Below are 15,957 nucleotides of genomic sequence, written 5' to 3' on the forward strand. Positions count from 1 at the left end.
GTGACACATTTACACATTCTCTGTAACCTAGTACATGCATTACCTGTGACACATTTATACATTATCTGTAACCCACTCTACACCTTTGCTAACTTTCACCAACCTTCAAAATTTTGTCAGCCGAAATTATGTGTAGTTGACAGAAAATTTATTATGCATAACTGAATTATTAATTACGCCATAAACACTGTAACACCCTGGATTATCAGTAGTAATTAAACAATAAATTACTCTAACACATAAGCAAACACCAACTTCTATGCACTCTATAAAGTACACACAGGAAATACTACACGCACGCACGCACGCGCACACACACACACGCACAGGCACACACAGACACACACACACACACACACATATATACACATGTTATTTACATTCTCATTAGTTTTATATAATTATTCCAAAAGATTTATTGAACATTTTACGTAGTAATACAAATATACTGCAAAATTAAGATGAACAGTCCTGGCCGATGTGAAACAACTATAAAGATAAGAAACCTAATTCACTAGTAGCAATTAATCTGAGACACTGTTAAGACTTACTAGGTAATACGTCTTCTAACAACCGTTTAGGTGTATTACAACATTAACATTAACAGGCCTGGCAGATGTAAGACAGAGTTAAGGGAAGTCCTTAATTCCCTAGTAGCAGGGTTAGTCTGGCACACACACTGTTTACAGCACACTGCAGCTGAGTGTAAATACAAGATACACAGGTACACAAAAACATCTTGTTCACTACCATACCTCTAAACAGTTACTTCCACATTATGTTCTCTTCTACTATACTTGAGAACTTCAGAACTCAAGCAGAATCATATTCAACCCTAAACAGACAGCCCATCATTTAAACAGATTCACATTTTAACAGAGTTCAAGGAAAGTAATGCTTTTATATTAGTACCAGAATTACACTGTCATTCCCTGTCAAATCAGCCAATGTGACATTTTAGGGTCGGTATCTCAAAAAGTATCGAAAATATTAATTTTCTGAGGCCATATTCTGAAAGCCTGGGTAGAAAATCTTCAACAAGCGAGCTGCACAAATGGCCACAAAAGCATCATAGACCACTCATCGTTACCATGATCCAACAGACAGTGACATTCACAGAATCTACAAACTCTCTGTCCAATGCCGGTATTGAACCCGAGGGATATGTGTGATAGCAAATGAATGGCATACACCTTTAACCACTAGAACACAGCCTGTTCCTTATTTAGGAGTAAATGTAACACAAATATAAATACAGCTAATAATTACAGTATTAAGGCTGATAATTAGAGTATTTATCCATGATTTAACCCCTCACCCCAGCCCACCTAAAGGCCTGTGATCTCCCCCACCCCTAAGCTATCAGAGCCTCCATGTAATCAGTGGTTAGGGTTACATGGGTTACATGTGTTATACACAGGCCTCCCAAACCCTGGCACATCTGGATCCAATAACCTGGCCTTACAGGCATCATCACATTACACACTGAGCATTATAGCGCATCCTGACCACTTCAGGGTGGCTACATGCACATAATCCACATGTATTACTGATGGACATGTGCACACAGTCAGCAGGTACTCATAGTGTTCCAACTGTTGTATCTCACGTAAAGTTAAGCTTTTTCAAGTTACGCACATTTTGCCTGATTCTAACTGGTTCATCCACATCATAGGGTCATTCAGAAGTATTTTGTGAAATGTGATAACTTTCCATTGAGAAAATGTTAGTATGAAAATTATCATTTTAAGGCCTATATGTGATTTTGAATGTGCATTTTTACATCCCTTTTAAACAGGCTGGGTATGCCGGGTGGTGGATAGTGAGAAATGAAACAACCCAATCATATAGAACAGAGATTCCACCATTATGACTCCAGGCTATTCTATTCAAAGAATTCATTACTTTGATACATCATTTTTCCATAAAGTGTACGTAAACAAGTATGGAAGAACATTTATATCAATTTCCCCACATCTTGATACAAGGAGACCAGTTTACATTTCCGACAGACATCAAGCTAACCAATCCTGACAGTCAGACTTTCCTATAAACAGTTACATGAACCATGTTCTGGCCTTTACAACACACACACCATAGGTCCCATATGGATATACATATCCTGTTTCTTGATAATCAAGTCATCTTAAGAACCACACTGGAGTCACTGTCAACTCTGCATTCCCAAGTTAAAGACATCGGGTGAAAGGTTAGAAAGTTGTTCAACTCTCTGCACAGATTTGGCTGAGAGTGGAACTAAGGGTAAGTAAATATGAGAAAATTAGTTTTCTTTAAGAAAATTCTTAAGTTTTCTTCCAAAATATTCAGGGCCCAGTTTCACAAAGATATTGTACATTACAATCACACATATAGGACAATAGTACAGTAATAGAGACATGCAAAATATAGTACAACAAATGTATCATAAAAACAAAAGTTGTACGCTGCTTTGTGAAACCTGGTCCTCATTCTAATAAATATGTCAAGTTAAGCCCATACATGTACCTAATTCATTTAATTGTAACTTTGGTTTATGCTCACATGTTTCTTAAGAAACATTTCTTTCATGATGCCCATGTTTATTACAGTGACCTCAGGCCTATAAAGTTTGTACACATCTTAGTTGAATTTTTACACTGATAAAAAAATTTTATTTTACAAAAGTATCATAATAAAAAGTACACCACTTACCTTTTCTCCACGTCTACAAAGGCACGCCACATAAAAAAGAAAAAGGAAATGGCCATGTAAGCAGACATGATTCAGTACATTGCACAAATGTCAGTTAAGCAGCAGTGTATATGCTGACTACACGGAGTCAAAGAGAATACTTGTGGCTACAACTCATCCCTTTACAGATCTCACTCACACCCCAGAGCTTCAGTCTGAACTCTTATCTCTGAAATCAAGCCTGGCTCAAACAGGCTCCATTCCTATGCCTGGTCCTCCCCAAAGGCTCTTGCCCCCTCCCAGAGGGATGTTTTGGGGGCCAGACAACAATGCACCTTCATGACATTTGAGAGGAGGGCTTTCCTAGGGCCTGAAAGATGTCATAGTTTAACCAGGCTGTGCCAGTTAGTTGTACATAGGGTTAATATGGGTATCAGGGATGTGAACAAGGTGAGCTGGAACTATCGCATTTCCACTGTTGTCCCTCAGAAAGGGCACCTGCTACTGGCGATGTTGATTTGATCTATACACCGTTATGTCAGATAATCTGTCAGCAGGTTGACAGTTACACTGAGAACTTTGCCTGTACCAGTCTGGACTCAATGACCACACATAAACTCTTTTCTATATCTGTGACTGTTTTGAGCCTGGATCAAACATTTGGTGCCATTTATCTGAACAACTGTTAACAAATCATATCTTATACAGTCACTTCTCTCCATCCATGGCAGCCACAACAAAGGACTGTCTTCAAACTCACAATATATAGTCATGGATGCCTGCAGGCACCATCAGTACGGATTCCCACAGAAGGCTAAATATTAAATCATCAGTTGCATATTCCCTACAAAAAAATCCCTGCTTAAGCATTAAGAATATCTGAAATGCTTGGAAAATCTCCTAAATTCTTGGAGATAATCTTAAACCCTTGAAGATATTCCTGAAATCCTTGTAGTAAACACCATGAAATCTTGGGAAAAATCCTTGGGAGCACTAAAGAAACAGGAAAATCTGAAATCCTTGAAGACAACCTTAAATCCATCAAGATATTCCTGAAATCCTGGTAGTAAACATCATGTCACATGGTGTGACATTTAACAAGACATATGCTGAGGTGTACTATGTAACTCCGATCAGAGCACCAAATCCAATGAGCAGACAACTGTAATCATCTCGCAACAAGCACTGAATCTACCACACAGAAAGCCTGAGCTATTCCCACAGCATCCACAATGTTACGCTACAAGTATCTTTATCCTGTAAAGTGCAGTACACAACACATTTCACAGTTGGCATCAGAACGGCTCAGGGTGCTCCAAGATTCTCTGTGACTTCCTTGAGGAACTTACTGATGCCCTGCCCTTTCTTACATTGGGAGTACCCCCAGGGCATATCTTGGCCAGTCACGCCTCTCTCTTATCTCCTCTCCACTCCACTTCACTGCCACCTAATTTAGAATCATAAACTACCAAGTCCTAAAGGCTGGGTGAACACAGCCAATCCTAAGAAATTGATAAGGGAGGCTGGAAGAGATGTTGTGGTAGTGTGAACTGCATCAGAATCCCACATCTCAGTTCCAGTGGGGTGGAGTGGAGTGGGATGGGGTGGAGTGGAAGTGGGGGGGGGGGGGGGCTTTTAGGTGAGGTTAGGTACCAAGAGGACACAAAAGTCAGAGGACAGATTCAAAGCTAAGAAAGCTTTGAGTAACGTTCTGCTCCATCTCTTTCCACCAGACCCTGCAGATAGGCACCCAAGAGGAGACCCTCAGTCCTCAATGGCCCCTGATGGGGATAAGGTCTCAGGATACATGAAGATGCATACACCACACAGGCTAAGAACCTAATGAATGAAGTCTATGCATGTAACTTGTATCAACCATGTGGATTTCTGCATTGCTTTTCTATCTGAAATTGCTACACTAAATAGAGAACTGAATACATGTAGCTGTAATGACGAAATGTAAGCTCTACACTTTCTCTCATTCTGACTGATACTTTTCAGTCACTTTATAAGGGTAAAAGTTACTTAAAGATTTTTTTTGTGAAGTTTAAATAATTTCTTATTAAATCTTTCATTCAAAGTAACTTTTTTCCGGCCAAAGTCTAGAAGAAATAGAGTAATCCCTACATCTGAGATATGCAGTCAGCTAGGGCTACATCCCTACCGCTCTTGAAAAATCACACTCTTCTCACACTGTCAAATGTTTGTCATTACCATCACATATAGAACAACAACCACTAGTTGTCCAGATGCTTATCAGTATCTCTGTCACACAGCACTTCACAAACACACTTAACAAACACACCATTGCCTTCATTCCAGACCCTGGTAAACACCCACACCCTCACTGGTCACCCGATCCCACGGCAATTTATCATCATTAAAACAGGAATAGCTATCACCTCCTCACCTCTACAAACCATCAACACCTCCCTAATTTACCAGCAGACTTGAGTCTAACTGAAATCCCTGCAACTATACTGTCAGAGTTAATCAAACTCAAAGTGATGGCCTTAAAATTCAAGTGAAATTCCATCCATTCCTAAAACTATACTATGTAGAGGTATTCGGATTTGATTTGCACACACCAAGCATGAAAATAAATACATGTATACACAAATTTTGCCATTTTCTTGACTTTTCCAATAGTTTTCTTAGAACTATGAATGCAGGAAGTGGGTTAAGAATTTAGGCCAGCCTATTTTCTCACTGGTCCCACTTTCCAGGGGTTAGTGAGTGTTATCTTTACAATGACCTCTGTCTACAGGAACACCTGCTAACCACATTAGACTACATTCTTTGTCCACCCCATCCTGGTGTGTAACAGTTCTCTCCCCTTACAGACATACCACAAACACACTGATCACAGCTCCAATGACTTTTTCTCTATAGATTATGTCTTTTTTCCAGCATTTTTACCTACAACAGTTACATGTACATATATTTTTGGACTTGTCAAAAGCACACAGTTCATCTCTGCATGTACATGAATCAACTAATATTCAAGAATCAACTCATCACCATCAAAAAGTATCTGTACAAAGAATCAACTTTCTGTCATCAAAAAGTATCTGTACAAAGATTCAACTTTCTGTCATCAAAAAGTATCTGTACAAAGAATCAACTCATCACCATCAAAAAGTATCTGCAGAATGAATCAACTCATCACCATCAAAAAGTATCTGTGCAAAGAATCAACTCATCACCATCAAAAGGCAACTCCACAAAGAATCAACTCATGACCATCAAAAAGTATCTGCCGAATGAATCAACTCATCACCATCAAAAAGTATCTGTGCAAAGAATCAACTCATAACCATCAAAAGGCATCTGTTTAAAGAATCAACTCATCACCATCAAAAATCATCTGCACAAAGAATCAAATCATCACCATCAAAAATCATCTGCATAAAGAATCAATTCATCACCATCAAAAAGCATCTGCACAAAGAATCAAATCATCACCATCAAAAGGCAACTCCACAAAGAATCAACTCATGACTATCAAAAGGCATCTGCATAAAGAATCAACTCATCACCATCAAAAATCATCTGCAATAAGAATACTTTCCACAGGTTCATCATTTCATCAAGAACTGCCTTAATTCTTCAACCATCACTACTACCAATATTTTGAAACATTCTTAGAGACTAATCGAGAGAGGAGAAAAAATCTTCACAGTCTTATGCAACTTGCTGAAAATTTTTTGCTGAAAAGGTTAAATATTCACAGCACCCTAACTCAAAATTACCTCAAGACATAAAAAAACAACAGCACCTTCAGACAAAACGCTTTTGTATCCAGCATGGAGGGGTGAATTAAACATTTTAACAGTGACCAATCACAACTCTTTAAAAAAATTGGGTTTGCTCTGACAACCGGCAAAGTTATTTGCGTTCCTTTTTTTCTATTTATTTAACAAATGGATCATGTCCTAAGATGTCTGTTCTACATGTACATAAACATCTGCTTTTAGAATATGATTTAATGAACACAAATCTTGGGCCTCTTGCACAAAGCAATCCTAAGATTGCTAAGATGGCAACATATGTTTTTAACATGCAGTAGTTACAATCAACTTAGTCTACAATCACTTTGTGCAAGAAGCCCCTGAAATCTATACCTTATTACAGTGGTCTCCCTTTGACTACACTCATTAGTCAAACCCGAGACTGACTATTTGGCATAAATACATGCCACCAAATAGGATACTTATTACCTGTGAGTCAGTCAAGATTTTTGACATCCTATCTATTAACACGGGCCTCTAACATAAATGTCATTTCAGCAAAAAAAGCTATGAGTACATGTAGGTTCCTATGTCTTGTGAAAACAGAAGATCGCAAGATCGCAAGTGTTGTGAAAACAGAAGATCGCAAGTGTTGTGAAAACAGAAGATCCCAAGTGTTGTGAAAACAGAAGACCCCAAGTTTTGTGAAAACAGAAGATCGCAAGTGTTGTGAAAACAGAAGATCCCAAGTGTTGTGAAAACAGAAGATCGCAAGTGTTGTGAAAACAGAAGATCGCAAGTGTTGTGAAAACAGAAGATCGCAAGTGTTGTGAAAACAGAAGATCGCAAGTGTTATGAAAACAGAAGATCGCAAGTGTTGTGAAAACAGAAGATCTCAAGTGTTATGAAAACAGAAGATCGCAAGTGTTGTGAAAACAGAAGATCGCAAGTGTTGTGAAAACAGAAGATCCCAAGTGTTATGAAAACAGAGGATCCCAAGTGTTGTGAAAATAGTGCATCCCAAATGTTGTGAAAACAGAAGATCTCAAGTGTTGTGAAAACAGAAGATCGCAAGTGTTGTGAAAACAGAAGATCGCAAGTGTTGTGAAAACAGAAGATCCCAAGTGTTATGAAAACAGAAGATCCCAAGTGTTATGAAAACAGAGGATCCCAAGTGTTGTGAAAATAGTGCATCCCAAAATGAAAACAGAAGATCCAATTTTATGAAAACATAAGATTCAAGCGCCATGAAACTCATTAACTGTAGAGTTGTGAGAATGTAATATCTCTAGTGTTGTGAAAATGGACATTCCAAACTGTTGTCAAATTGTCAAGTGTTGTGAAAATAGAAAGCTTGACTGTCGTGAACACAGAAGGTTTGACTGTTGTGAAAATGGAAGGTTTGACTGTCGTGAAAATAGAAGGTTTGACTGTTGTGAAAATGGAAGGTATGAATGTCATGAAAATAGAAGGTTTGACTGTTCTGAAAATGGAGGGTTTGACTGTCGTGAAAATAAAAGTTTTGAATGTCATGAAAATAGGTGGTTTGAACGTCGTGAAAATAGAAGGTTTGACTCATGAAAATAGAAGGTTTGACTTGTGAAAATAGAAGGGTTGACTGTCGTGAAAACAGAAGGTATGACTGTCGTGAAAATAGAAGGTTTGACTTGTGAAAAATTGAAGGTTTGACTCATGAAAATAGAAGGTTTGACTTGTGAAAATAGAAGGTTTGACCTTCGTGAAAATAGAAGGTTTGAATGTCGTGAAAATAGAAGGTTTGACTGTCGTGAAAATAGAAGGTTTGACTTGTGAAAATAGAAGGTTTAACCTTCGTGAAAATAGAAGGTTTGAATGTCGTGAAAATAGAAGGTACGAATGTCGTGAAAATAGAAGGTTTCACTGTTGTGAAAATGGAAGGTTTCACTGTTGTGAAAATAGAAGGTTTGACTGTCGTGAAAATAGAAGGTTTGACTTGTAAAAATAGATGGTTTGTCTGTTGTGAAAATAAAAGATTCAAAGTGTGGTGAAAATGAAAGATTCATTGTCCTGAAAAAATTGAAGGTTAAAAGTCTTGTCAAAATCAAAGATTCAAAGTGTTGTGGCAATGGAAGATTCGGAGTCTTGAAAAAATTGAAAAATCTGAAAATCTTGTGAAAAGGGAAGATTCGAATTGTTATACGAGTGGATGTTCCTAGGTGTTGTGACAATGGCCCCAAATCATGTCCTTAGAGATTTAACCACAGTACTTACCTGGGGTGGTGGTTGTCCTTGGGGGGTGAAGGAACAAATGCACATCTTGATTTACGCTGGTGGGGCCCGTCACCACCACATTACTACCCACACATGTGTACTTGGTGTCATGGGTAACGTTCACCTTCAGTGAGGCCTCCGTGTTATAATGCTTCCTCTCATATGATGAGCTCTTAATCTAATGGACACAACAAACAGATTGGTATTTTAGTTATTTGAGGGGGAGGGGGTGGGTGGAGGGGGGAGATATACTATATCTGAACTTTTCCTTGCACAGCACCTGTCTATTGTGGCTATTAAAACAAGAGTAAGAACAAATTCAAGGTCATTTTACAGAAACTTTGTGCATCAAATTTCTCTTAACTTTAACTTATCAAACAGAAAACAGAACTAAATTATAAAGTTTCAACAAAAGTCTTCGCCAGTTCTGTTCAGGAAGTGAATACATATGTGTAGTTAAACTTTAGATTCACACATACTTTTATAATCCTGCAGAGTAGGATTCAAGATTTACCAAACAAAATCTGTCCACACATAACTGAACCGCTTCAACTAACTTTTTTTTTTTTTTCATCTCCACAATTTTGCTCACTTTTCACACAAGACTACCCTAACCACAATATGGCTGGAAAATTGCTGATGTGACATTAAGTCATGATCACTGATTCACGAGATTACCCTGTTGACTTATGTCTATTTATGTCACCCCACCTGATGAGTTGAGTTACGTGATCATTATCTAGGTGGCTTTACGATGTAGAAAAAACATGCATAGCTGCGAGGAAACCACTTCACATCATTGGGCCTTGGAACACAACAACGCTCCTGTGTTAATGAAGTTCCATCTGAATTACACTGTTTTTATCACACCAGGATTTCACATCTAAAAAGACTACTCTGACACAGTTACTGTAAGTATCTAATTGGTGTTTGATCCCTAATCAAGAATACCAGTATTTCACTGCCAGTGGTCAGGCTTATGGTCATGGAAACTGACCAAGCCAACACATTGAAAGCCCTCACACATGCATTCAGTATCTGACAAACACCCAACACAAAGCCGTTGTCAAGCCAGAAGAGTTGCATTAGAGGACGACCCATGCGTAAAATCAGTTTACAAAATTAAAATCTGTGTTAAGTTTTCAACTAGCTTATGCTACTTAAACTTTGAAACTTTAGCCACTTTCAGAGATTGAATCAGGGCACTATTAGCACTCTGATTTTCCGGAATTAACATGAATGCAATTTTGTTTATTTTAGTGGGTTATGTCTTCCGTCAATGCCAGCCTGCCATTTTTGTTGTACAGGCACATGCTTGGTATCAAAATGACGGAAATTGTCTAGACTTTGGGTAGGTATGAATGTTAATGATGAATGTTTGAAATTCTGGGCGAGAGGAGACAGGTGGTGATGAAACTGCAAGTAACATTCCATCAGCGTTGACAGGAACCACACCTAGCTGCTGGCACAGAAAGGTCCAGATTCAGACAGTCAAAGTAAGTCAAGATTTTTAACACTGTTGTTAAAACAACATTAACACTGTTGCTTATGGAAAATTAATAGGGGTCTGAGTCTCACCTAACCATAGCTTGACAAGACAGCACCTGGCTAAAACATATTTCAATCGAAAGCAGGATACTCAAGCTTTCTTAAAAGTATCATACTTTGTTATTTAATGAGATTTCACAGAATAACATGTAGAACAAAATGACAATACTGCACAAATGGCTGGTGTGAGTGAGGCAGCCAACTTGAGAATTTTATCCAATCAAACACGTTGCTATCAGGTTGAGCGGCCTAAGCGGTGACATAGCCTTTAACCCATTCACTCCATGAAGTGACGTACGATAACACAGAACTACTGCATAAGACATCATTTTAAGGTCATTTATAACGATTTAGTTACATGTAAACGCAGGGCCATTTTACAAAGTGTTGTGGGACAGGTCTGTATTATTAACAGACCACCACAGACGTAAAATCAGTTGATTTACAAGCCGTGTAATATTCAACGATGGTATCAGAAATCACGTCAGACAGTAGTCCAAAACTGCATTCGTCTCCCCAACTACATTTTTTGTTGTTCACTTTAACGTTTAGTGAGAAGTTTCTAAATAACAAATATCAGAGTCAGTGCAAAATTCATCAGGGAAGCCAAAGGTTTATGAGAACGAGAAGACAGCATCTCACTGGACAATGCAAAAGTAATTAAACATCTTATGATATAATTTTCTTCTCTGAATTTATTACATCTGAAGAATTTAGGTTTTGCTCCTTCGTCTTTCTCGTGTACAAGGGATGCTCTTTTTTTGTTTTCTTTTATAAAATAATGTAAAACTATTGAAATGCTATGTTCAAGCCAAGGTGATTTCTCTGAAGTCTGCGATAACTAGATCAGCACTGCTTTCATCATAGACTGCTACAAAATTGAAGCATAAAATCCAGCGACAATCAAAAGCCTAGATCAGCCTCAGTGGTACTTATACTTATTTCTATTTGTTTCAGAATTGAGCATCAATTTAGGTGTACAACAATCCCATTGTAATTTTGTAACCATTTTGGGGTAAAAATCACCAGCACAACCCCTTCGGAGGTTACAACCTGAACCAACCTGAGCCGTGCATCTGCAGCTAGGCTATTGAAACAGGGTCGCTGGAGTTCCTTGTTAATGATATAAATTATAATAGGTCTGCTGAATCAACAGTTCCAGCAGTGGAAGAAATGTTCTTCCAGTATGTCCAATTCCCAAGAAAACTACATTTATCCCTTGGGCCTTCATCTCCTAAGTCCACAACTTTTATCTGCCATAGACTAGAGCTTAGACTATTATACGGAAAATACCTTCGACGTTTATGAAAGCTAGAGTAAACAGGACGTCACCCTACTCTTGATAATGGAGACGCACTGAAATTGTGCCAAGACGAAGTTTCACTAAACTCTTACTGAGTTGAAAAAAATCTAAGAAAATATTTAATGTCTGGTTGAGATAATCTGAATGGTAATCTTTCAGTGGACACAAAACATTAGTTAGGTGCTGTCTTTCACTTTATTACTCCTAAATACATTCCATTTAAATGGTAGAATGACCTCAAGTGAGGTAATTTGGTATTAACAAACACTGCTGTCAGCAAAACTACACCTGTAGATAAAATCCATGTTAACCCATTTTTGATAAACATCATGCTTTTCACTTACTGGACCTTTCCTCCCACTAACTAGAGCATAATTAACTGTCTCTCTATCACAAGCTGTTAATAATTTCGGGAAAAAAAATTGCGATTTTCACATAAATAGCAGCATTCGTGCTAAGAATGGAAGGGGAATGCAACAATACTCACTGGCACACCATCCTCTAACCACTGGATCTCTGGCTGGGGTATTCCTGCCACCTTGCAAACCAGGGACACCATATGACCATATGGCACAAACCTTTGGTACGGACAATCAACAATCACAGCCGGTGCTGAAAGTAAACAGAAACATTAAGTATACATGTCAAAACAAAGAGGTATCTTTTCTCAATTCAAACACCGATTTAGGATTATAGTACAAAGACCATGTAAAAATGTTCAATATATTTAATATCAGAAATCCAACCAATACCAAGTGTCCAGATTCCAGATAGAAAGGCTCAAAAGGGTCGCCGAAAAGGGTTAATGAAATGTGTTAACAAGAACAAAGAATTTTTTTTTTCAATCAAGAATGCGCTGATTCAAGACACCCATAACAACTGATAGCCGTAAGTGCTTGACAAAAAGTCTAAGTGCTAAGCATACCCTGTTCAAATGCTTGAGGTAGGGTTTAGAAAAGACTTATCAGTGTTCTGGGGTCAAATCCAAAAAGCCTTTTCTGACTCAAAAGTCAAAAAATGAAATATGATCATAATGCTTAATTTTCAGCTTTAGACATTAAAACTTCGTCCACCTCATTAGCATTAAATAATGCCACAAGTGTCAAGTAAGTTATTTTACATTTTCAATCGGATTAAACCAATTTGTCAAATAACAAGCTGTATAGGCCTAGGCCTACCAGCAAGAACTCAGTGGCAAAAGTTCGTGGCTGAAATAAACCCATTCCTTGAAAGCAAATGTAACAATATACATGTACATGTATCAGCATTCTGTTAGTTTTAATTTTCATACCATAATGCTCTTTCCAATTAGCCATGTAAATGGTTATTAAAACATCATACATGTATCTGTCTTCAGTTTACTTGGGAATTTCTTACTGTTCTCTTATTTGGACCATGTTAATTACCCTACACGTACAAGAGAGAATGGTGGTCTGTGTTGTTGGAGATTCTGATAGGCATCTCTACTTTAATGGAACTTCTCTACTTAAGTGGATGTCAAGACAAAATCTCATTGCAGTCCCTTTGCTTCTTACCATGTACAGAGAGGTAAGCCTTGTGGGAGTACTTTAGCCCTCGCTCATTCTGCGCCTTACAGTGATACCAGCCTGAGTCTGAGGGTCTGATTTCGAGGAATCGCAGGGTGCCACGGCGCGTAACGCGGGACAAGCGGCGCCGATTGGGGACACGCTCTCCATCATGCTCCCACATAATGCGAGGTGCTGGGTCTCCTGTGGCTCGGCAGTGAATGTCAAATCTTCTGTCAACTAAGGCTGTTCCGTTCTCTGGATGACGAGTAATTGTAGGAACTGAAATTAGCACAAAAGATCCACAAAAGATTTAGCATTTTATGCTGTACTACAGAATATTTCACTTATGCAATAGTCGCCAGCACTATGGTGGGAGGAAACTAAGCAGACATGAAGATGTGAAAGTCATGATACTTTGAATTTATTTTATTTATTTGATTGTTTTTTTTTATGCCATACTCAAGACTATTTCTCTTATTTGATGGCGGCCAGCATTATGGTGGGAGGAAACCGAGCAGAGCCTGGAGGAAACCCACGGCCATCCGCTGGTTGCTGCAGACCTTCCCACATATATATATATATATATATATATATATATATATATACGCGGTTAGATTTTTTTTTTTTTTTTTTTTAAAGGGGAGAATAAAATCTTTTCTCAATGGCATAAGAGGGAATAAATATAAAAACAAAACTTAAAAATCATCTTATTTATGGAAAATGTAAACTTCTGAAAGCACATTTACAGTGCATGATCACATAGCCCTAACACAGGAAAATCATAAAAAAACATCAAGATCTGACTAAATGAAAAGGTGGATGCTAAGTTTTACTTGAATTCCATTTTTGGATTTCTTAGTTTTGGCTCACCCGTAAAACACAAAATGAAGTTGGTGTTGCTTAACTATCAATATTAAATGCAGATATGTGTAACTATAAACATGGCAGCCAGTCTTGAAGGCCTTACATCCCCATCTCAGTATTGTAGCCATACTATAACGAGAGCAGGTACAGACAGTAAATAGTTTTCCATGTTATAATTCAAACATCTTAAATGCAATAAAGGCATGCAAACCTGAATGGTGTCGTCATCAACATGTACATGTAGGTACCAGCAATGACAGACTATAATCAAGTTTGGTCCATGATAAGTTAGGATACAAAAAGAAATAGTGTAAGGAGATCTTTACACCTAGATTTTCTGTGGTGGGACAGGCTAGGTATGTCCTGTGAGGTGGGGACAGGAGGAGTCTGTCCTGTGAGGCGGGAACATGAGGAGTATGTCCTGTGAGGTGGGGACAGGATAAGTATGGCCTGTGTTGTGGAGACAGGAGGAGTATGTCCTGTGTGGTGGGGACAGGAGAAGTATGTCCTGTGAGGTGGGGACAGGAGTATGTCCTGTGAGGCAGGGACAGGAGGAGTATGTCCTGTGAGGCGGGGACAGGATAAGTATGGCCTGTGTGGTGGGGACAGGAGGAGTATGTCCTGTGAGGCGGGAACAGGAGTATGTCCTGTGAGGTGGGGACAGTGAGGAATGTCCTGTGTAGGATGGACAGGATGAGTATGTCTTGTGTGGAGGGGACAGGAGGAGTATGTCCTGTGTGGTGGGGACAGGATAAGTATGGCCTGTGTGGTGGGGACAGGATAAGTATTTCCTCTGTGGTGGGGACTGGATAAGTATGGCCTCTGTGGTGGGGACTGGAGGAGTATATCCTGTGTGGAGGGGACAGGAGGAGTATGTCCTGTAAGGGTGGGACAGGATAAGTATGGCTTGTGTGGTGGAGACAGGATGAGTACGTCCTGTGTGATGGGGACAGGAAGAGTACATGTACATGTATGTCTTGTGTGGAACAGGCAATCCATGTGTTTTAGAGACCTGATCATAAAGACCAGGAGTGAGGATGACAATCTGGGTGGCCTAGAGATCGAGCCCTGCCAGATGTGTGCAGTGAGAAGTTTTGCCCTGACCTCTCAGACTTGTAGGACAACATTTAGTCCTTCTTACAATGTAGGGTCCCACACAGGCAGTCTATAATAATGTTATTGTGAGGAGAATAAAGGCCAGATTGTACGGCTGGTACACAACCAATATAGGTGACACACTTGTGAAGGGACAGTCAGCTTGCAGGCTCAGTAGAGCATAGGACAACTGACTGGGCAGCACTCTTGCGCCTGCTATCTGCCGTCAGAAGGCGCCCCTGATCCCATTGGAATAGGGTTCAGAACGACACACATTAGCACAAACATCTTGAAATGACACTGAAAGGCGTAAGGCACAAAAGGATGAGCGACTCGGCCATCCAGGAGATCTCCCATAAAGGGGCTTTTCAACTCCTTACTATGAGATCACTGAAGCATTTACAGACACACAGCCCATAAACTTAATCATGAAATGCACAATGATTACACAAGGGTATAGCAGTCTACCGCTCCTGATGGTAACCAACAATAACCTACGTTTAGAAGTGGGCCCTGAGCACCTGGGTTCACCCAAGAACTTTTACTGGCCGGGGAACAAAACTAGTTTCAGGTATGGTACCTGGGCATGCACAGAGCAACAGGAAATGTTTTTGTATTTTCAAAAATGCTTGATAAGTTTCAAAAACTGCACTGAGCAAAATAATGAGCAAGGGGACTCTTGCATATAACTTTAGGACAGAAAGCAGATTTTGCTGTAAGGATGGAGGATTTATGCTGAACAGAATCATAAGATCTTGCCCTAAATAGTTAAATACATGATGTACACAAATACTGTGACACACATGTGCACGTTGTTGTAGATATTTAGTCATCAGATCTAGTCCAGACAGTCCATTTGTCATGTACAGACTGCTGCAAGTGGATCCTAAACACACCACTAAACGTTCAGATAGCTCCCCTTCACATAACAAATATATCACACACTAGCACTACATGAACATGTAGA

The 15,957-nt window shown here is 39.1% G+C and overlaps 1 protein-coding gene across 1 annotated transcript in view; it reads right to left on the reverse strand.

Annotated features, from left to right (window-relative positions):
* The window catches only part of LOC135469900 (muscle, skeletal receptor tyrosine protein kinase-like), a 54,583-nt gene that overhangs the window by 10,185 nt on the left and 28,441 nt on the right, over window positions 1-15,957 (reverse strand). The window contains 4 exon segments of the mRNA XM_064748538.1: window positions 2,692-2,704; window positions 8,652-8,829; window positions 11,990-12,114; window positions 13,038-13,310. Coding sequence (XP_064604608.1) covers window positions 2,692-2,704; window positions 8,652-8,829; window positions 11,990-12,114; window positions 13,038-13,310 — 589 coding nt within the window.

This window comes from Liolophura sinensis, chromosome 7 (genome assembly GCF_032854445.1).
Source record: "Liolophura sinensis isolate JHLJ2023 chromosome 7, CUHK_Ljap_v2, whole genome shotgun sequence".
Classification (NCBI taxonomy): domain Eukaryota; kingdom Metazoa; phylum Mollusca; class Polyplacophora; order Chitonida; family Chitonidae; genus Liolophura; species Liolophura sinensis.